General features: G+C 39.8%; 7 protein-coding genes across 12 annotated transcripts; 1 reads left to right on the plus strand and 6 right to left on the minus strand.

The window, feature by feature from the left end:
• Positions 1 to 3,073: 3,073 nt before the first annotated feature.
• LOC108817933 (uncharacterized) lies at positions 3,074 to 5,458 on the minus strand. Of its 3 annotated transcripts, none has more exons than XM_018590760.2 (2): positions 3,527 to 5,458; positions 3,074 to 3,308 (listed from the first exon to the last, which is right to left on the minus strand). In XM_018590760.2, the coding sequence occupies exon 1, from the start codon at positions 5,098 to 5,100 to the stop codon at positions 3,700 to 3,702; it is 1,401 nt and encodes a 466-aa protein (XP_018446262.1). In that variant the 5' UTR covers positions 5,101 to 5,458; the 3' UTR covers positions 3,074 to 3,308; positions 3,527 to 3,699. The 3 variants fall into 3 exon arrangements, with proteins under 3 accessions (XP_018446262.1, XP_056846820.1, XP_056846821.1); XM_056990840.1 differs by having other exon boundaries at positions 3,074 to 3,312; XM_056990841.1 differs by having other exon boundaries at positions 3,074 to 3,338.
• A 701-nt stretch (positions 5,459 to 6,159) lies between these two features.
• On the minus strand, positions 6,160 to 8,022 carry LOC108814961 (mediator of RNA polymerase II transcription subunit 31). 3 transcript variants are annotated; one of them, XM_018587615.2, is made up of 7 exons: positions 7,885 to 8,022; positions 7,693 to 7,795; positions 7,518 to 7,615; positions 7,228 to 7,324; positions 7,073 to 7,151; positions 6,554 to 6,813; positions 6,160 to 6,443 (listed from the first exon to the last, which is right to left on the minus strand). In XM_018587615.2, the coding sequence occupies exons 2-7, from the start codon at positions 7,737 to 7,739 to the stop codon at positions 6,431 to 6,433; spliced, it is 594 nt and encodes a 197-aa protein (XP_018443117.1). In that variant the 5' UTR covers positions 7,740 to 7,795; positions 7,885 to 8,022; the 3' UTR covers positions 6,160 to 6,430. The 3 variants fall into 3 exon arrangements, with proteins under 3 accessions (XP_018443117.1, XP_018443118.1, XP_056847084.1); XM_018587616.2 differs by having other exon boundaries at positions 7,693 to 7,763; positions 7,885 to 7,968; XM_056991104.1 differs by having other exon boundaries at positions 7,895 to 7,946.
• A 286-nt stretch (positions 8,023 to 8,308) lies between these two features.
• On the minus strand, positions 8,309 to 12,587 carry LOC108814872 (uncharacterized). Its single transcript, XM_018587510.2, has 7 exons — positions 11,298 to 12,587; positions 10,555 to 11,056; positions 10,299 to 10,455; positions 10,118 to 10,162; positions 9,599 to 9,764; positions 8,984 to 9,354; positions 8,309 to 8,906 (listed from the first exon to the last, which is right to left on the minus strand). Exons 1-7 carry the CDS (start codon positions 11,475 to 11,477, stop codon positions 8,588 to 8,590), a joined length of 1,740 nt encoding a protein of 579 aa, XP_018443012.1. The 5' UTR covers positions 11,478 to 12,587; the 3' UTR covers positions 8,309 to 8,587.
• Positions 12,588 to 12,946: 359 nt separating this feature from the next.
• LOC108816220 (protein PGR-like) lies at positions 12,947 to 14,833 on the minus strand. The gene is made up of 5 exons (XM_018588789.2): positions 14,615 to 14,833; positions 14,046 to 14,159; positions 13,682 to 13,904; positions 13,363 to 13,611; positions 12,947 to 13,282 (listed from the first exon to the last, which is right to left on the minus strand). The coding sequence occupies exons 1-5, from the start codon at positions 14,761 to 14,763 to the stop codon at positions 13,151 to 13,153; spliced, it is 867 nt and encodes a 288-aa protein (XP_018444291.1). The 5' UTR covers positions 14,764 to 14,833; the 3' UTR covers positions 12,947 to 13,150.
• A 400-nt stretch (positions 14,834 to 15,233) lies between these two features.
• Positions 15,234 to 17,015, minus strand: LOC108818021 (protein PGR). Its single transcript, XM_018590871.2, has 5 exons — positions 16,758 to 17,015; positions 16,543 to 16,656; positions 15,904 to 16,126; positions 15,587 to 15,835; positions 15,234 to 15,497 (listed from the first exon to the last, which is right to left on the minus strand). Exons 1-5 carry the CDS (start codon positions 16,904 to 16,906, stop codon positions 15,366 to 15,368), a joined length of 867 nt encoding a protein of 288 aa, XP_018446373.1. The 5' UTR covers positions 16,907 to 17,015; the 3' UTR covers positions 15,234 to 15,365.
• A 221-nt stretch (positions 17,016 to 17,236) lies between these two features.
• Positions 17,237 to 18,383, plus strand: LOC108818022 (probable plastid-lipid-associated protein 8, chloroplastic). Its single transcript, XM_018590872.2, has 4 exons — positions 17,237 to 17,503; positions 17,578 to 17,701; positions 17,769 to 17,948; positions 18,029 to 18,383. Exons 1-4 carry the CDS (start codon positions 17,276 to 17,278, stop codon positions 18,217 to 18,219), a joined length of 723 nt encoding a protein of 240 aa, XP_018446374.1. The 5' UTR covers positions 17,237 to 17,275; the 3' UTR covers positions 18,220 to 18,383.
• On the minus strand, positions 18,186 to 20,667 carry LOC108818020 (uncharacterized). 2 transcript variants are annotated; one of them, XM_056990713.1, is made up of 6 exons: positions 20,372 to 20,667; positions 20,081 to 20,248; positions 19,775 to 20,003; positions 19,163 to 19,384; positions 18,671 to 18,963; positions 18,186 to 18,546 (listed from the first exon to the last, which is right to left on the minus strand). In XM_056990713.1, exons 1-6 carry the CDS (start codon positions 20,633 to 20,635, stop codon positions 18,400 to 18,402), a joined length of 1,323 nt encoding a protein of 440 aa, XP_056846693.1. In that variant the 5' UTR covers positions 20,636 to 20,667; the 3' UTR covers positions 18,186 to 18,399. The 2 variants fall into 2 exon arrangements, with proteins under 2 accessions (XP_056846693.1, XP_018446372.1); XM_018590870.2 differs by having other exon boundaries at positions 18,186 to 18,552; positions 20,372 to 20,665.
• Positions 20,668 to 21,040: the final 373 nt, after the last annotated feature.

Here is a 21,040-nt window from a genome sequence, read left to right on the forward strand (position 1 = left end):
AAACGGAGAAGAAAACAAAAAGAAAAATATGACAGTAGAGCAATGACGTGTAGCGGCGAAATGATTTAATTGGATCTTCAAGTTTTTTCATTTAATGACATGTCACTTTCTTGTTACTCTAAAAATCCTATGTGTCAAAGCTGGAGAGAACTCTAGCCTTATTATTGTGGGGATTGGAGGACGCAAGTGGATTTTTTTTTTTTTTGTAAACAACTCCAAACTGTTATCTACATGTGTTTTGAGGGTGCAATTGTTTTTTCTTTTTCTGGAGACTACTTAATTATTGGGTTATGAGTCTCTGGGATTACATAATTAAACACAGATTGTATGGATGTAATTCAGTTTACAAACAAGTAGTTCGATGTCACAAAGTTATTTGTGATAACTTTCCAAAATCTATGTCTTATCCAATACAACGTTTCTAAAGTAAAATTTGGCTGCGTGAATTATATTCCTTTTTTTTTAACAAACCTTCATTTCATACTTTAACTTAAACATAAGATAGTCTTAGTAGAGCAGCCTTTGCCAAGGTATCTGCTTCCACATTGCTTAACCTTGGAACATAGGTAAAAGAGACAGATAAAAAAGAACTACATAAATGGGAGATATCAAATAAGACACTCTGCGCTTCAACGATCCTCTCCTCTTTACTTGGAATCTGACTTGACAATCAGTTTGCTCAAACCCAAAAACCGAGCTGCTTTGAGGCCAGTTTTAACCGCAAGAACTTTTGCAACCAATGCAGAGCCGACATTGCTACAGTTTGAAGAAGTTTGGTGGATCACATCATTGTGTGAATTATATTCATGTGAACAAATTAAAATGCATTTCATTTTTCAAATACTCTTTAAAATTGTTCACTGCTAAGTATGGTCCATTAACTATTTCAAAGATGAAATACTTCAAAAGAAAAATACTTACTAAGAATCCATAGAATTATGAATGAACATGAAAATCAATATGATTATACATAAAATGAAAGAGGTATTTGATTCATTCTTTACAGGATTAGCTTATTCTTAAACAAAACACTCTTCTAAAATAAAGAAGCATTTGATGTAACAAAGTCTTTTTGATTGAATAATTTCACATTCATTTAAAAAAAAAAATCAAAAAGGTATGTCAACTATATGTTGAATATTTATACAAATGGGAAGATAATTTCCCTCTTAAATCGATTGTTAACAACCCGAAATGGATAAAGCCATCCACTGAACATTAAATATAAAACAGAAACATACAAAAAGTAGTGAGCAATTCCAAACTCCGAAGTACATATCCCCGAAGACTATAGTGATAGTAGATTCCACGTAATAGTCGATTTTCTATGCTCGGTTTTAATTGCGTAGTGTTACATCCCACTTGAACTTTTTAACTTGCCGCAATTTTGAAATCATCTATCTTATTAAAACAGAAACATTCTATTGGACCTAACATTTATTTTGTAAGTTTTTAAATTAAATACAACTTTACACTTTATAGTTAAACATACACTAAATCACTAATGTTTCTTTCTTTATACTATTATCCATGTTTCCAAACAATATACTTATTTCTTTATACTACTATTAATGTTTCCAAACAATATATTTTTATACTACTATCAATGGTTCCAAACAATACAATAATTAATCTTAGTTTTTATATCTATCATTTTCTTTTTAAAATTTTGTAGAAACATCATAATTTCATAAATTGTAAAATAATGAACTTTAAAATTTGGATTATAAGATTATAAATTATGAAACTATTACAATTTAAATCAAATTAGATTACATATCGGTCATCCAACAGTTCAATCGGTTAGTCTCGGGTTTTAGTGATTTTTTAAATATGAATATTTTAAAACCTAAATTGAATTGTCAGATCTCCGGACTAACCTGTATAATCACAATTGGGTTGAATTTAAAAACACTGATTTAAATGCCAAAATATTTCAAATAGACACTCTTTAAAAATTACCAAAATATTTGTTAAGTTACTAGTGAAATTTTTCATCGTAAAATATTCCGCGCTTCCAAAGCGCGGATCAAGATCTAGTTTTATTTAGTTTACAAGGTGCATAGTCCAATATGGTTCCACTCTCTTTAGAAATATTGGCACGCCAAATAAAATATACTATAAAGTCACACGCCACATGCCATTAATACGTATTCTTAATTCTTATGCCAACATTGTATACCAAAAATTCCACATTTGATCCCTCTGAAATCATTTTATTCCTTGTTTGCAACGGTTGCAACGACCTTGGCCCTAGCGGAGCAGCATCATTGTTTCCAGCTAAAGGCACCTTGGAGAGTGGTGGTGAACAAGTGCAAATGGAAGACGAGTTAAGCAACGGTCGCATTGACCAGATCTGTGCACTGTATAATTACTGTTAAGCATAATGGCTGATCTGATTTGATTCAGCTAGTGAATCAGCGTTTGCATTGTATAATATTAGTTAAGGGTAATTGCTGACACTAAACGATCTGATTCAGCAAGTTCAATGAATCCTTTTCTACAGCTTTCTGTTAAATCAAAAATCCAAAGAAACTTGTGGGACTAATCAAGACTTATTATATCATTCTTAAAGGATAAGAATTCGAAGGCTATAATACTGTTACAACGTCAAGGACAAAGGTCACTTTAAGAACACAAGACAAATATATGAAGACAAATACATGACAGGATCGGTAAGATTGTTCAAAAAAAGAAAAGACAGGATCGGTAAGGAAAAAAAAGAACTTATTTTCTTGAGCTTCTCACCCTTCTTTTTCACATCTCGAACTCGAATTCTTAAGAATTACAACATTGATTCTAAACTTGTTCACCACCGCACTTCTTCCTCACATATCTCTTACAAATGTATTTGCGAAAGGAATAAAAAAACTCTTGCAGGAGTATATTCCGGTTATGGAAGTTTTGAATGAAATTGGCTATGTTTTGATTCCTTTTTAAGTACAACTTAGCTCAATAAGAGGATATTTTACATGGCATGTTACACCAAAAATTACCTAGTTGCATGGGAATATTGATATCTTATATTGGTCGCTAATAAATGGCGTTTTGGGTAGTTTTTAGATAGTTGACGTAATTCAAAATTTAACGCTTCCGTTTATAATTATCGAAGTGAGAACTGAGACCATTCTTCATATTGACATATTGAATAAGCCTCTTCTATTAGAAGTTCGGTTGGTATAATAGACATTAAAATAGCTCAATCCACTGACCCATATGGGCCCAAACTTGGACGCGTTATTAGTTCTCAGACGCAGTTCCGGCCCGAAGCAACTCGGAGATTCTATTCAAGCTCCAGCTCTCTTCAGCTGCCTCAAACCAAGACACAGATACTTATGCTAGTAAAAATGAAACATCCAATACATTAAAAAGAAGAAACTTGAAAACTATATCATCCATAGGTTCTTTCACTTCAACGAACAATACTTTTACTACAATCTTATTAACTAGGAAACTTATCATCAACAAGATGAGCCAACCAGGTCACAGATGTATAAAACAATCTGAAACAGAAAAGAAAGCTTACCATGTCTTCCTTCATATGAACTTCACCGGGGGAAAGCAACTCTCCTGAATCTGATACCATAAGCGATGAGATAACTAAGACTACGCCTAATAAGACAAGCACATTTTGACATATACATCATATAGAGAGAGCTTCAGAGATCCATCACTAAAACGACTGTCAAAGTAATCATATCATATGGTGGTTCCTTGTTCTCCAATAGAATCATTCTCTGATGCATCTTCAACCTTCTCAATCGCCATCTCATTTCCCTTACTCTGATCCATACCAACCATAACCGGATTGGCTTCCTCGCATTGTTCAAAACCCTTTTCACCCTGTTCCTTACCAATAGTATGTTGGGTCTCTTTTGCTTCATCCGCTTTGCTCTTGCTGTCATTATTTTCTTTCGCCCCAACATCCTGCATACAAACGTCTTCTGCAACAACAAGATTCTCCTTTGTATCCCCACTAGTACGTGCATCAGACCCTCCTGTGTCATCACCCTCACTTTCAGACTCATTCTCAACAACCTCTTCATTAACATCTCCAGCAACCATGTTCCTCCTCTCCAGATACTGCAACCTCCTCCTCAAATCACCCAACTCCCTCTCCATCAAGAACAGCCTCTCCTTCAACGTCAAGTTCTCCTCCTCAAGCTGCGCAATATGACTATCCTGATCATCCACCCGATTCTCCAACACATTGTTATACTCAGACCCGCCACCGTAACTCGGATAAATCATCTCAAACCTGCTCAAATCATGGTCAATCCTCCTCTCAACCTCCACATGCTCCTCCACATCACTCTCACTCGATCCATCACCTTCCTCTTCCACCTCATCATCATCGTACGGCTCCAGCTCATGTCCATCAGATCTAAGCCTAATCAGCCCCTTCATGGATCCGTAACCGTCGACACCCCACTCCTCCTTCGCCATGTCTCCCAGCACCTCCCTCGACGGAGAGAACATCGGCGTCGGGAGCACGGCGGGCGTCAAGGGGGACGGAGACACCAGCTCGGCGATTCCGCCGGATTTCTTCGCTCGAATGATAAACGACGTCGTGTTCCTCGGAGCGTAAGGGACGTAACGGTTATTGTTATTGTTATTATTAGCGCCGTACTTCTTCTTCGGGTAGAACTTCCTCGTTTTCAGCCGGTTCTGAGATTGGAGCTCGTTGAGCGCGGGCGGCTTGTAACCACCGGGGTTGTAGATCGGAATAGCGGAGTTGTTGTTGTTACGCATCCTCATCATCGGAGGTCTCTTGTCGTTCGCGATCTTCTTCCCTTTCCAGTTGTTGTTGTTACGGTTCATTTTGGAGGGGAAGTTGTTAGGCTGGTTGTGATACTCGGAGCTCAAGCTAGGGTTAAGGTTATAGTTACGGGGATTCATCATCAGAGGTTGGTTGTTGTTGTTCAACATAGCCTGTGGCTGCTGGTTCATAACCATAACCGTATGGTTCAAGCTTTGGGACTGGTTTAGTAAGGGAGCCTGGTTCATAATACGAGGCTGAACCGGATTCATAACCTGCAACGGCGGCGGCGGATTCATCCTCTGCTGAGGCGGTGGAGGATTCATCAGATCGTTGTTCATCTATTGATACAAGACACACACACACACAAACACTTGACGGAAATGAAAAAAAAAAATATGTATAACAGAGCCCTAATTTTGCGGAATCTCAAGTCAGCAGATAGATCAATAAGGCTGAGATCAATCTGAGTGGTTGAGAGTGGAATCCACAAATAAAAACCACAGATCAACGAGAAAAAAAGAGATATCAATCAAACAAAAGAAGCTCTCTCGGATTTGAATGTTCGTATTTGTTTCAGTTTATGAATTGGGAGTTTCTGATGAACCTCCCCTTGTAATTGGATCTGGAGAGTTTTTTTTAATTTAGATGAAAATGATAAAGGTAAAGAAAACCTATTTGTACGAATTAGCTTATGAGAGATGATGATGAGATTCTTTAAATAGAGGCCAAGTAAGGCTGCCGGGTCTAATCAACGACGCAGATGTGATACGACAATATCAACGGCTTATGTTTATTTATTTCTAGGGTAGAGTCTGTTACGCGTTTCTTTCTTACCGGTTAAAATTATGTCCAAAAAACACAGATCATTTCTAACTAAATTCATTTTCACTGATAGTATGCTCTATCTTAATTACGTTTTTATTTAGAATTTTTTTAATTCAAATTTAAATAATATTTTTTGTTTTAAATTTTAATTTTGTAAACCAATATAAATCTTTTTAGTTGTTGTTAAATATAATATATCTTAATTTAATTCTAAAGATAATTTTTATCTTATTTTAATGTGATTTCAGTTTATCAAAAGATATTCAAAACATATAATTTGTTTGTTTTTTTCTAACAGCCTAAAATTTAATATTTATTATTCAAAGCCCAAGGATGAATGTTTTGACAAGTCCAATAATTTTTTAAATTGCTTCTAAGCAGGAGTTGACAAACAAAAGAAGAAAAACATAAAAAAGAGTTTCCAGCGAGAAGCCCACTGAACGTTTATCAAAGATGAGTAGATCATCCGCAAAACCTAAACGCATCTACTTAACTGTTTCAAATGACCTAAAAATTCTCAATTCTCTGCAATTATATCATGTGCATTTTTTTTTTGGATCAATTATATCATGTGCATAAGAAAGAACATTCATTGGAATAACGAAACAAATATGGTAAAAGTATGAGTAAGGCTTCTGTTGGAGCCTAGAGCAACGAAAAATAGGAAACAGAATCAATCTCACAACTACCATTTACTATAAAGCCGACAGGCTTAATATCATCAATCTCTATGCCCAGAGTCTTCAACATTTCTGTAACCTGAGTCAAGCATGTTTCCCTCTCTAGAATACGTAGGAAAGATATCCCCGGACACCATGGTGTTTGCTTCAGGGCGAGATATGCTTATGGACCTTTCCTGATATTATATGACTCACATATTAGAATGTTACCGCTTTATTTCTCACCGCATTTGCAGTCATCATGAAAATAAAAAAAATTGTCAGGAAGAAGAAAGGGAACACATACTTTCTCTTCCTACGGTCAATTCCAGCAGAAACCATATTCCGCGACTCGTTCTTAGGAAGCATATTATTGTTGTACTGCATCGGAGAAATAGCTGGAGAGGGAGCAGCAGGAGGTGCAGATGGGGCAGGAGGAAGAGAAGATGAAGGCACAGGTGGCGGTTGTGGAGCTACAGGCTCTGGAAGAGGACGAGGTAGAATGTGCTTCAGCCTGTTGTTTCTGTAGTTCTTCCAATAGTAAAACTGTTGCCTATGTGCCAATTCCTGAAGGAAAAAAGATCCCCAATCCAACAAGAAGAAAAGGATAAGAAAAATAAGGGTTTGGAATATTAAACCACTTTAACTATTCACCAAATGAACGAACGCAACACAGAATAAAACTAGCAGAAAGTAAGAGAGAGGTTTGTACTAGAGACCATAAACCCATTCCAAAACACCAGCACCCTAAACCTTTGAATCACTTCCTATTTATACTACTGAGTAACATGATGTTTTGTAAATGATTCTGATTACATTGGTTTACCTTGCTTGCAGGATGGGCCATCGCACTCCTGAAGTTGGGGTTTTGAAGAAGTTCGAGGAAATATAGGCAATGTGGATACCTGAAACAAATCATAAACGGAAGAAGATAAAACAAGACAGAGAAAGCATAACTCTCATGAGATATTCAAAACTCACATAATGAACTTGATGTACTCAGGTCGCTGCCAGTATTGAAGATACTTGAGGTACTCAATAAATGCTTCATCTTCAAAATACCGATTCTGCGCCAGGTCTGCAAAAGGAGAGGGGAAAGTGATCATGGAGCATCACTTGTTAATAGAAAGTTTTGAGTAACACGTCCCTTTAAAAAAACCTTTTTTTTTATCTCACATTGTATATTGGGCGTGCTTTATAAGTAGATACATTGCAAAAACCCTAAGCCCTAGAACGAATCGTAAACTCTAAAAGGGAGAAGAGAAGCTTACAATGGATGTAAGTAGGATTGGCGAGACACTGAATGAATTCAAGTTCAAGTAAGAATCGTTGCCTTCCATCGTCGGGATCCTTGTAAGTGCTCTTTGGCCTGTCGCCCAATCCCACGGAGATCGGATTTAGATTAACATAAACATTGCCAGATTTTGAGGAAAGAAGTACACTCACGGGGATTGAATTTCATCATCATCCATCTCCTCTGGTGGCGAAGCCATGGGGACGAAACGGGAAACCTGAATCTACCAAATTTGACACGAGTTCGTGATGCAAACTGAGACATAAAAAGGAGAATCGAATTTTCAATAAAACAATGGAGGAATCAGAAAAAACAATGGAGGAATCAGAAAATCACGCTCTGACCTTCGTTCACCTTAAGAGGATAAGCCAACGGCGACGGCTACGAGACTCTATAGTCACCTCACCGGGAGAGAGAACAGACGGGGACGGAGGATTATGGTTCTGGAATTGAGTTTTGGTTATATACCAAACCGAAACCGGTTCAGAAGAGATTTTTCTGGTGTTTGTAAAACTTAACCGTTTCAGCTTTCAAACCACTTTGCTCATGAAAATCAAATCACACAAAAGACGATACCGGTTTTTGTTCTGAACCTTTTACGGTACTTTTTTAAAACCGGTTCTTGGTTAGAAAATCGAGTTTGTCGATGTTTGAAATAAAATTTTGGAACTAAAAATCATATTTGGACTTTGTACACTTTTCTTCTTTCATGCTAAACAATGGACCTGAGGATTAGAGAAATGAGACTCTCTTCAGGTTCTAGATTAAAAGCCAAGCTGTCAGAATATAAGAATAGCTCCTAACTTGTTGTAATGAGTTACAATTTTTCAAAAAATTACGAATGAAATCTAATACATCACGTGTACCAAAAATGTTTGAACGTGCCAGTGTCTTTTCAGACCCTGGATTGAAACTACCCAACTCCCACTATAATTTTTGTATCCAGCGTGGGTGATGTGATGTGATGTGATGAAGCCGAACTTTCCTATCCATAGCACCACCTTCTTTCATGTGGCAAATTGCAATACTCAGGTCTTTAATCAGCTTTCACCATAGCTTGTGAATCCCGATTTCTAAATCTGATGAGATGGAGACAAGTAGCTGATTAGAAGAGTGCCACTCAGCTTTGAACACTCTCTTCTTATGAGCCTTGATCGACAGAGACGGGCTCACCGCATTGTAGCGTATATCAAAGATGTGGATCGCCGGGTCTGAAGAGCCAGATGAGATGTGCAAACCATCTGGGGACCAAGACTGGTTGATTAGAGCCGACTGCGACTCGCTGCTTTCTTGCTTCCACCCAAAAGAAAACAGTTCCGTCTGAGGCAATCTTACATCGTACAACCGAAGTTGCCTGTCTAGCTGCCTGCATACCCAAAACAATTTAACTTTTCTTTTTCTCGGGAGATAAAGATAATAATAGTAAGTCAAGAGTTTTCTTACCTTGTCTGAAGCATGACAAGATTAACATCGCGCGGGTTTGGCAGCAAGTTTGTGCATTTGTTGTCTAGTCTATGCTTGAATGTGACTTTTTCTTCTCGTGCATCAAACCCAATAAATCTCCTGTCGTCTCCACATGACAAGACGAGATTGTTATGGCGCATTCCAGCAAGTCCCATCACGGATGACGTGTGCAAGTCCTTATGCAGAAGCATTGACTTCCATGCGTTGTTCTCGCATTGTTCACGCCATAACACTACTGCATGGTCACACCCACCTGTGAGGAAACAAGGATCATCCCAAGGCGTAAACATGATTCTGTTGATAAGACCTTTGCTATGAGGTCTGTCCTTCAGAAACTTTGACTCACAAGTCTGCATATATATGAAACAAAGATCCAACTAATATGAGCACATGACTACAGTTAGAACAGATAGATAAGGTCACGCGTTCGAAACAAATGCCCAACTATTCCAGCTTAATTGATTTTCTATTCATAACAGGTCATGACGATCAGGTTAACTTTCAACAAGTTTAAGGACACACTTCCACTCATCAATTATGCAATCAAAGTTTAGATATGGTAAAGTCTAATAGCTTTTTAACATAGCTTTTTACCTCTCGAGATTCGTTCAGGTACAAGGCTGATATCTGAGCGTGACCTTCATCTGCGGTATAGACAGAGAAAAGTGCACTTTTGTGTGGATGCCAAGCTATATCTTCTGCCCATCTCTTCTGATCTACTTCCACCCGGTTAACCGTCTTAAACAGAGTAGCTGAGGACCTGCTCAGTGGTGGAAACGAAATTTCAAGGGAATAATGATAAAAAATAAAAACATGAAAATAAGTCTGAAAAAGATTGGGTTCATGAGACGCAAAATTAGCAGCTAGCGAACATTGAACAAACACTATCTTTGAAAATTTGTTGGCAAAAACAAGCAAAACTAAATTTTGCCATCCTTATCACGTGGATAAATGAAGATAGGAACTCTATATGGATTAGAAATAGTATAATCCAACATCCCGTCCTAAAATTTTCTATGTAAATAACCATAAATTAAGTAATTAACTAAACCTCAAGAAATTAGCTAAAAAATATTATAATCAGTAAACCAAGCATGTATAAGGCAGACATACCTATCAGACTGGAGCTTCCAAAAATGAACCACACCGTCCAATGCACTGAAGAATAACCAAAGCCAAAACAAAAGATTAAGCATGTAATACAATTTTCTTAGTAGACAAAAAGCCTAGGGAGACCCGATTTTTAACACAACACAGGACTGGCAGTAAATACAGTAGTAACATAAAAAGGCACCTTGTAGCAAAAAGATCACGGTTGGAAGGAGAAAGAGCAAGGCTTCTCATTCTTTTGGTGTGGCCACTTGGTAGCATAGCTAGGGTACGACTTTCAATTGTGGCACGCAAAGAGCTCCTACCTATAAGCGCTATCAACTCTTCATGTCCATGGAACTCTTTAAACAAAAAAACAAAACACAGATTCAGACGCCATGAGAAGCTGAGATGTGGCAAATCGACCAAAAAGAAAGAGACTTTTTTTTGTTTTCTTTTACCGGACTTTTCCTGTTGCGCTGCTTGTCCAGAAACGTTATTGGAAACTCTGATTCTTGGCTTTGCAGAATCCTTATCACTGTGGTTATCTCGGACATGTGCTTGGGTTTCCCTAACCACTTCATTAGGAACAACAGTACGAGACCTCTTGGCTTCGGACCCATTTGGGACGTTGGAATCACTTGTATCCACGGGTTGAGGTTGTGAGGTCTCATTCGCGTTGTCTGGTCTAATAGGAGCAGAAGCTTTTCGCTTGAAAGAAGGCGGCAAAATAATGGATGGCATTTTCAACGGTTTCATCTCGCTACGGGGATGAGGAGAAGAGGTTCCATTAGCAGTCTTCACCTTATCTCCCTCGGTCCAGAACTCTGCTATACCAAGTAAGCTTCCAGTTTTACCAGCAGGCACCTTCGGTTTTCCATTGGTAAAGGCGGCGCTTTCAACTCGGTCAACTCGTAAAAACTTGGCCTCCGCATCAGCCATCAGTTTTCTCTCTTCAGCAAGCTGCAAATGTTTGGGAAGAAGAAAAAAATAAAAAAGAAAAAATCAACAAAAGACCAAACGGTAGGAAGCCTCTTAACATTAGATGGCTTTCAAATAATTTTGGAATCGAATGAGAAAAAAGGTCAATGGTTATGTCAGAATTAAGAATCTAACTGAACAATCCTAGGAGCTGTGAAAGAACTCATCGCACATACAAAAAGGCAAAAATGAAAGAAGAGAGGAGAGGAGAGAAGAAGAGGACCTTCCTGTCGAGGTTTGAGAGCTGGTGTTTAAGGGCTTCGATGGACTTGGCACGCTGGTCCATGAAATCTATAAGACCTTCTTTATCATTCGGGATTTGATGAGCTGACAGCCTATTTGCTGCTTCTGCTTCTGCTTCTTCTTCGACTTTTGGTTTTTTCATCGCTGCCGAAGTCGCCATTCCGCAGTCTCCGTCCGTCTTCCTTCCTTTATTCCCGCGCCGACTGTGAGAACCCGCGGGTTTAATTGATTGATTTTCCCTCTCTAGTGTCGTTTCAGTTTTTGCAACGCTTTTTTTTTTCAATTTTAGCGGTTCTTGGGGCCACTCCTCCCTTGCTTGGCCTAGGGCTAATGGAAGTAGAGTAGTCGCCGAACTCCTTTTTTTTTTTTTTCCATCTAGATTTTATATATTAAACGGGCCTTTAAACCCAAAAGTTACAAAGGTCCAAAATGACCCAAACTCATTACAATCACCCAAATGGGCCTGAAGCCCAAAATAGGAAAACCCTAGCATCTAAGAAGCAGAGCCGCGCCACCTCCAGGCCAACTCGTCTCCGCCGCTTCCTGCTACCATCGGAGACTTCAATCACGGTAACTCGGATCACACCGGCGTTCCCGAACCTCCACTCGAACTCCGCAAACACCTTTGAAATCTCGGTGGATCTAACTCGGAGAGAGTCAATCACCGAAGTGAGATCTCATCCATCAACCAAACACCGCCCACCAACCAAGAAAAAGCTTTGCATGTAACCGCACCTTTAACACGGCGAGCTTCATCGTCCTCCGACGAGATCTCCGCCGACAAGACCTAAACCGATACCACAAAAATAAAACTAGAAAACGAAAGATAACCTAAGCCCTAATAACCTAGGGAACCAAATCCGGCAAGACAAGACTGTGGAAGCCTTCGTCTTCCGAGAGCTAGGCCGACGACGGCAAAGTTGAAGAAACTCCCCGACCCGGAGACAAAAGCTGGCGCCGACGGATCTGTGGGAACCTCCGTCTCCCAGAAAAGGAAACCCGACTACTAGCATCTTCACCGCCGTTCATCCCGCCACCGCGTCGTTGCTCCACGAAAGACCACCGCAGTTAGTGGCTCACCAGAACTCGGACAAGGCGGAGACCGGATTGGGCGGAGAGGATACAGAGGACTGATGATTCTAGATGAGACAGAACAAAAGAAAACGGACACCGGCAGCGGCACGGCCGCTCACGCGCCGACCGACCGCCGGGTCCAAACTAGATTCACTTTCTCTCTCTTTCTCACTTGTCCCTTCTCTCTCTTTTTTTATCTTTTTGTAGAAAGTGTTTATTTAATTATTCGCCGAACTCCTTTTATATATTTTATTTTGTTTTTTTACTTTTTCTTTTAATCACCACTCCTTCCTATATTTTTGGAACTTCATTTCGTCTCCCCCCACTCTCGAGAATTTTCATTTGGAATTTTCCCACCCGTTTGCTCAAAAAAAAAAAGAATTTTCCCACCCAGAAAAAAACTGTAGACCTCTTTTCGTGTTAAATTTTTTTTTATTATTTAACTCTTATTCATGTTCTATTTGCTAATATAATAAAATATAGTTTAAAAATATAATTATATTTATTTTATTAATATAAATTCACAATTGCCATAGATAACTATTTATATATGTATAAATACATTTCAATATATTATTATAATGGTTGAGAACACACAAAAATTATGAATACAAAGTTTTTACATCCGTTTGAACAAGTATCAGTAGGAAAAAAGGAAGAAGCGGACATTTGTAATCGTAGCTGTGATTGGTACATGTATATACAAAATTTGTAATTGTATATATATATATACATCCGTTGAGATTTAGCTTCAGCAATTCAGAAAATGTACACAGAAACAACAGAAGTTAAGAAAGATGTCAAGAGCACGGAGACAAAGTTCACACCGTTGTTGTCAAGAATGTCCACTCCTGATATCTTCTTTACGGTCGGCCCTGGTTTCCCTACAACCTGCACACAACCACCCCAGTAAACAAGAAAATAAAATACTCTTGTCCTTAATATTACTTGTTTCCTTTCAAAAACCTAACCTTGTTCCGGACAGAACAGAAGCCACTGAACTGGATTGTTGCTCCAAGCACGGAATCAATAAGACTCCCACATAATCCAGCTAACGCAGAGACTGGAATCACTAAGAGTTGCTTGAGAGCCACATCGCTTGCACATCTCACAGTAAACAGTCCGAACACAAGGAATGTTACTCCCACGGTGGCGCCGGCCGCCACAGCAGCTAAGAGTCCTGCCTTTGTAACTCCACCATTCGTGCCCTTCTTCACCGGCTGAGAGTGAGAAACCAAACGTTTAGCTAAAACATGAAATATTAAATAAGAAAAAAAAGAAACAGAGAACCTTTAGCGTTGTGATTAGTCGAGGCTGGGCATCGCTAAGCACCCCAAGCTCCGAGGACCAGGTGTCACCATTACAGCATGCGTAATGACCGATGATCCCACCGATTAGAGCTGTTACAATCTCTGACTGCTTAGAGTCCAAACACCTGTCCTGCCATCCCGTTAAAGTAGAGACAATTACAACTAGAACCGATGCAATTCCACTATTGCAAAGCACTTGTATCCTGTAACAAAAATATACCAATTTTTTTATCTGTCAAAACAAATATAAAGTTTAAGAAATCATCATCATCATCCTCTGCTAATATTCGAATATTTAATTAATCAAAGTAATTAATTACAGGAGATATGCAAGAAAATGCTACCAGTTCCTTTGGCCACCTTCCTTGAACTCAGCATCAATCCGTCGTTTCTTATCTTCGCCAACCCTGGTAAGCTTCGACGAAGTAAGAAAGACCACGAGCGGCAGAGCTGCGTACCTTCAAAGATTCAACAGATATTAATCGATGTGTCACCCAAATGGTTGAGTGCTATACCAGCGATCAAACCGAGTGAACAAACCGAACTCAAAGTACCAAGAGTAAATGGTTTGAGTGAGTCAGTGTATTAATTGTTAATTAATTTGGTTCAGAAAATAATCAAGACGTGGTTTGTTTCCTAAACTTTAGGATCAACCAATTCATGTCTCATGTGTTTCCTCAATTCCATATTTAAACTTTGATTCCTTGTTTGCAGGAACTACTAGTTCCAATTTGCTTCTTGTCTAAATGAAAAAAGCCAAAAAGAAAAGGCAAACAAATTTGTCTGAAGAAGTTACGTGTGTTCTAAGTATTATTTGTGATCAACAATTATAACCTGCAACAGAGGTCTATCATTAATCCGACCAATCTCATCATATTACATAAACAAATCAAGACAAAGCGGGAGAAGAAACCTGAAACCGGCGGCGAAATGGATGGTCGAAACGAGTAATCCAGCAACTATGCCGGAGAGGTCAAGCGACTTCCGTTTGTGAGATCTGGCGGCGATGAGAGAAGAAATAAAGACGGAGATTATAAGCCTGACTCGAGGGGACGTTTCCATTTTACCAGTGGCAGAGATTCTGAAGATGAGGAAGATCCAAGATTCAGTTAGTTTGGTTTGGTGCTAGGCGACGAGATAGAGAGCCGTTGACCCCGACTAGTCACCATCACTGACGTCACGTGTTTTGACCTGCTATTACAAATTGGGCTGGACTGATAAGCCCAAATACTTACATTATTGCGCGAATGGACAGACCAGATAACGCGGGAGAGCATATCTTCCTATGTAGTGGGAGGTAATCAGGTGTGGGGGCCCAATCTCGATTTCTATTCCTGAGGCCACCCACCTCACTTCTAGCTCTAGGCTGGAGTCGCCAAACTCCTTTTATATGTAAATTAGTAGTGATTGGTGCAATTCTAATAAACGTATATATATACCTGTAACTTGAGTACAAATTGGTTATTCATGGTTTTCGTTATTCCAAATAACCAAAGGATTCGTAGCTGTGATTGGTGCATACATATTCTCAGTGTAAGAGAGACTGTTTATTAAAAGACTGCTCTCAGCATACAACACATTAACCTTTGTTACCAATATAAAATGTGTATATACCCAAAACAAAGGATTTAAAAGATGTGAGCAACATGATTAGCTTCAGCAATTCAGAAAATGTACACAGAAGCAATGGAAGTTAAGAAAGATGTCAAGAGTATGGAGACAAAGTTCACACCGTTGTTGTCAAGAATGTCCACACCTGATATCTTCTTCACGGTCGGCCCTGGTTTCCCTACAACCTGCACGCAACCATCCCAGTAAACAAAAAAAAAAATACTCTTCTCCTTTAATCCACCACGTAATACATATTTTCTTTCAAAACCCTAACCTTGTTCCGGACAGTGCAGAAACCACTGAACTGGATTGTTGCTCCAAGCACGGAATCAATAAGACTCCCACATAACCCAGCTAACGCAGAGACTGGAATCACTAAGAGTTGCTTGAGAGCCACATCACTTGCACATCTCACAGTAAACAGTCCGAACACAAGAAATGTTACTCCCACAGTGGCGCCGGCTGCCACAGCAGCTAAGAGTCCTGCTTTTGTAACTCCACCATTTGTACCCTTCTTCACAGGCTGAGAATGTGAAACCAAACGTTTAGCTAAACACGAAATATTAACAAAGAAAAAGAGAAACAGAGAACCTTTAGCGTTGTGATTAGTCGAGGCTGGGCATCGCTAAGCACCCCAAGCTCCGAGGACCAGGTGTCACCATTACAGCATGCGTAATGGCCGATGATCCCACCGATAAGAGCTGTTACAATCTCTGACTGCTTAGAGTCCAAACACGTGTCCTGCCATCCCGTTATAGTAGAGGCAATAACAACTAGAACCGATGCAATTCCACTATTGCAAAGCACTTGTATCCTGAAACAAAATATTTAAGGAATACCCTGTCAAAGCAATTAAATAAATTTGAACCCCCAAAAGTGAAATCATCATTTGCTAATATGCCAATGCAAAATTAGTAAAGACTTATTGGTTGACCAAAAGAAACAATCTCAGCATCAACTAATCAACTAGATATATCTACCAAGAGAAAGACAATGATTAACCATGGAAAATCATGCATCAATATATGCTAAAGTCAAGAGGATGATTTCACCATCGAAATAGTTGTTGGTCTTGAACACAATGTTGAAAAGTAAAACGATAGACTATTCATTCCAGACTCCCATAGATCAAAAGGAATGCACATTCCTTAATTGAAGATAATCTTCTAAAACAACTTCAGGAAAGTATATAAAAAGAAAAAGTAAAAACATACAAAGAAAATATCATACCAGTTCCTTTGGCCACCTTCCTTGAACTCAACATCAACACGTCGTTTCTTATCTTCTCCAACCTTGGTAAGCTTCGACGAAGTAAGAAAGAAGACGAGCAGAAGAGCTCCATACCTTTTCAGATTCAAACAGTTTCAATCCGATCAAACCAGTTCGGTAAAACAAACGGAATCTCATCATATTACATACACAATTCGAGAAGCGGGAGAAGGAACCTGAAACCGGCGGCGAAATGGATGGTCATGACGAGGAATCCAGCTACTCCGCCGGAGAGGTTGAGCGACTTCCGCTTGTAAGATCGGAAGGCGATGAGGGAAGATATAACGACGGCGAAGATAAGCATGAATCGAGGTGACGTTTCCATCTTTACAAGTGGCGGAGATTCTGAAGAGGAAGCTCCGAGATTCAGTTAGTTTGGTACTAGGCGACGAGATAGAGAGCAGTTTGACCCCAACTAGTCATCACCACTAGTCATCACTCACGTGTTTTGAATCCAAGACATGGTATTACCAATTGGGCCTCAATTGGGCTGGGGTGATAGGCCCAAGTATCTAATTATTGGCAAATGAGACCAGATAACGCGGGAGAACATATCTTCCTACGTGGCAGGAGGTAATCAGGTGTGGGTCCCAGTCTCGATTTCTATTCTGACGTGGCAGCACTGCGACCAAAGTCGTCTCCCTCATTACATTATCTGCTTCACTCTCTGTGTCTCTCTCTCTATAGAGCAACAATGGCTACGGCTGCTTCTTCCCTTACAATTGCGTCGTCCTTCTCCGAACAACGGACTCAGATTCATTCCTTGAAGCGTTCGAACCTCCCTCTTCAGTACTCCCTCCCGTATAAGGCTAATTCACGGAGCAGAAGTAGAAGGTTGCGACTCACCGTAAGCTCCGTTTCATCGCCCAGTGTTGAGCTCCGTACTGGACCCGATGATCTCATTTCATCACTTCTCTCTAAGGTCTGTATCTATTTCGTTTATTCTTCCCCAGGATCTTCCCTTTGCAGATTATGTGAGTCGTGGGTGTGAAACAGGTTGCAAACAGCGATGGAGGTGTGACTCTCACCCCTGAGGAACACAAGGAAGTGGCACAAGTAGCTGGGGAGCTTCAGAAGTATTGTGTGAGCGAGCCTGTTAAATGCCCTCTCATTTTCGGAGGTATGAACCCTAAGCAAACACTGCCCTTTTTATCAAAACGTGAACTTACTGATATTTTTTCCTGCAGATTGGGACGTGGTGTACTGTTCTAGACCGACCTCTCCTGGTGGAGGCTACAGAAGCGTGATTGGTCGCCTCTTCTTCAGAACTAAAGAGATGATCCAAGGCATTGATTCTCCTGATACCGTGAGGAACAGAGTTTCCTTCACTGCTCTTGGTTTTCTCGATGGAGATGTCTCTTTGACAGGTGAAAACTGCAAAACCCCTGATAGATTATTTGGTCAAGCCCAAGGATTTAATGCTTCAACATGTGTTTGTTCTTCGCAGGGAAGCTGAACGTGCTGGACAGTGAGTGGGTTCAGGTGATATTCGAGCCTCCGGAACTAAAGGTGGGATCGTTGGAGTTTAAATACGGTTTCGAAAGCGAAGTGAAGCTTCGGATCACGTACGTTGATGAAAAACTTAGGTTGGGAATAGGCTCTAGAGGATCATTGTTCGTCTTTAGGAGGCGTCAATAATTAATACATTATATGAACTTCCATGTCTCTTCTCTCCCAGTTCTGTATCATTCAATGCAAATTCACTACAGAAATGAAGAAACAACATATGGGTGTACCTGCGAGAGTGTTTTAAGATGGAAACATTGTTGTGTAATGTAAACTTCTATCCAAAAGTGTCTCTACACATACTCAGTACACCTAAAAACGTCCTCTTCCTCGCCTATGTCCTCTCCCTCGCCCTCTTCCTCTTCCACCTCTTCCCCTTCCATGGCCAAAGTTATCATCTGTTCTTCCGTAGTCAAACATATTCATTCTGATATCCGCTGCCCCAGTTCCGTGCACCTCCTGTCCCTAAACAGAAGATTACAGTCACAGCTCTCTCATTGTAACAATTGTTGTATGAATGGTCCAAATACATAACTCATAAGCAATTGAATAAATAACAGACAATAAGGTGTTTGTAACTCACATAAGAAGAGTCTTCAAGATCAAACTGATTCTGAAGCTGCCACGCGAGATCTTCATCACGTGTAGTGTCGCTCGGATGGTCAGCTGTTGCGACAGCTCCCCCGCTAGTTTTCCTCTTTTCCCACTCCTCAAGTGTTAATACTGCAGAGTCGTCGTCTTCTTCTCTTCCCCTCCCTCTACCTCTACCTCTTCGTCCTCGTCCTCGGTATTGCCGTTCATTTGTACTCGAATGTTTCATCTTCTCAAGAAGTACCTGAGCAGCCGCTTGGTTTTGTAAAGGAACAGCTTCCACCGCTGCAACATTGAAGATGTTATGGCACTAACGAGCATTACAGTTACTTGGCCTTATACGGATGAGTATAAAAAACTCATCTAAGGATCAATGTAACTGCCAGATGAAATTGACAAACTAATTTAAAGAATCAAAATGCTCTGCTATACAAATAGCTTTTGAATTAGGGTGAGGAGGCAAAAAAAAAAGTCAATGCCGAACCTTGTTTAGGTCTTGTATCAGAACTGCTTGGCTTATCTTGATTTTCAACTTTGACAGATATTTTCGGATCAGAATCTGCAGAACTCTTCTGTAAATTCTTATCAGCACCTATTTTGTTGCCAGCAACTTCACTAGTTTCACCTTTTTTTTCTCCACCAGTATGTTTTGCGGCTCTTTCTACAGCAGTAGGTACAATAGTCCTAGAAGTCGCCTTGTAGGAATCTGTCAACCATCAGACATATACTGACGAATTAAATCTTCCGATGCATTTCCCAAAAACTTCTATCACAAATGTAAGCAAACAGGCGACAGATGAAGAGCAAATAAATGTACCATCATTTTAAGTTCAATTTTATAAACAGTGGAGACTGAACAGATAAGATATCTACATGAGTCCTTAGAGACTACAGAAGCAGATACAAAGAGATTCTGGACCTATGGTCGAGTTACCACTATGTCCTTACCAGCAGCCAATACAAATCATGAAAAGCCAGAACTGGTTCTATTTGTTAACAGAGATTGGCCAACCATTACAAAACTAAACAAAAATGCAACACATTCACTAGAAGAAAGCAGAATGACAATGAGCATAACTAGCAAAACCATGCTTACCACGGTGATGGGAACCAGTTCGGATCTGCAACTCCTCAAAAGGAGGAGGGCCATCACCAGCTTTTCCTTCCTGAGATTGCCTTCCGGAAGAACGAGACAAACTAGCGTATTTTCTCTTCATCTGCCATTCATCAAAGAGTGATTGCACATGACCTCCCAATACAGTCACCTCTTTTGGTGTCAAACATACTAGACCGTCACGCACAACAGCCTTGTTTTCTAATCGCACCTGCCAACAAGACAACAAAAAAAAAGTCAAACAATACATAAGACAAGGAGAATCAATTTAGACTGATATGCAAATACCTTAGTACCAGGAGTCACATCATTGTTTAACGATGGTATATGAGAGAACTCAAGTGCCGATATCTCTGTCTTTCCATCAGTGAGAACGAGTTTTAGCACACGTTTACCAGTCGAGCTTCCTAGAAACTCCTCAGCACTACTCTTTGTAACATCTCTGACGGAACTTATCTAACAAAAAAAAAAAAAAAAAAAAAGAAAAGCATTGAAAACAAAAATCAACAACAACATTTACATAGGTGATTGGTTGCATTGAATGAGAAGAAGAAGAAAAAGCAATGTATATACATATACCTGGAGAACTTTGGGACCTTGAAGATGAGAACACCTGCGTAACTCGGTCGCGTCTGGGAGGGACTTACCTCCGATTAACCTGATATCCATGTTAAGCAGCTCCGCCTCCACTGAATCCACGATGGCGCCTGTTTGATTACTGCCGCCGATGGAAGAGGATATTTGAATGACTAGAGTCTTCAAGTAATCGGAGTCTTTGAAGCACCAGCCGCGGTTAGTTAGGGCATTTATCACGGCGGACGACGAACTGGATGTTCCCTCCATTGCCTCGATTGATCCTGTCTCGTTGTGCTAAAACAGAAAAAAAAAAATCAATTTTAAAAGTTACTTTTTTTTCTTGGTCGTCTTACTTTGTTTTGTTTTGTTACTGAGAGCCCAAATGGAAAATGGAAATGATACAAGGCCTGACTAAAGCCCAACCTTTTCTTTACAGAAAAAATCATCTAACATGAGTTGTCTACCACGATACACGAACCAAACGATCGATAAAATGGCCATACTAGACAAGGAGTGAACATCATCGTGTCTAGTGTCTACAATTCAAAAGTGCATCTGCGATCAAATTTTACTTTTTAGTCGCTAATTTTCTCAGCAATTTAAATCGCTACTTGCTACCGGTCATGCGACATTATAACGAACAATACTCTATGATTTGCGACCTCCATCCTG

This window comes from Raphanus sativus, chromosome 7 (assembly GCF_000801105.2).
Source record: "Raphanus sativus cultivar WK10039 chromosome 7, ASM80110v3, whole genome shotgun sequence".
In the NCBI taxonomy this organism is placed as follows: domain Eukaryota; kingdom Viridiplantae; phylum Streptophyta; class Magnoliopsida; order Brassicales; family Brassicaceae; genus Raphanus; species Raphanus sativus.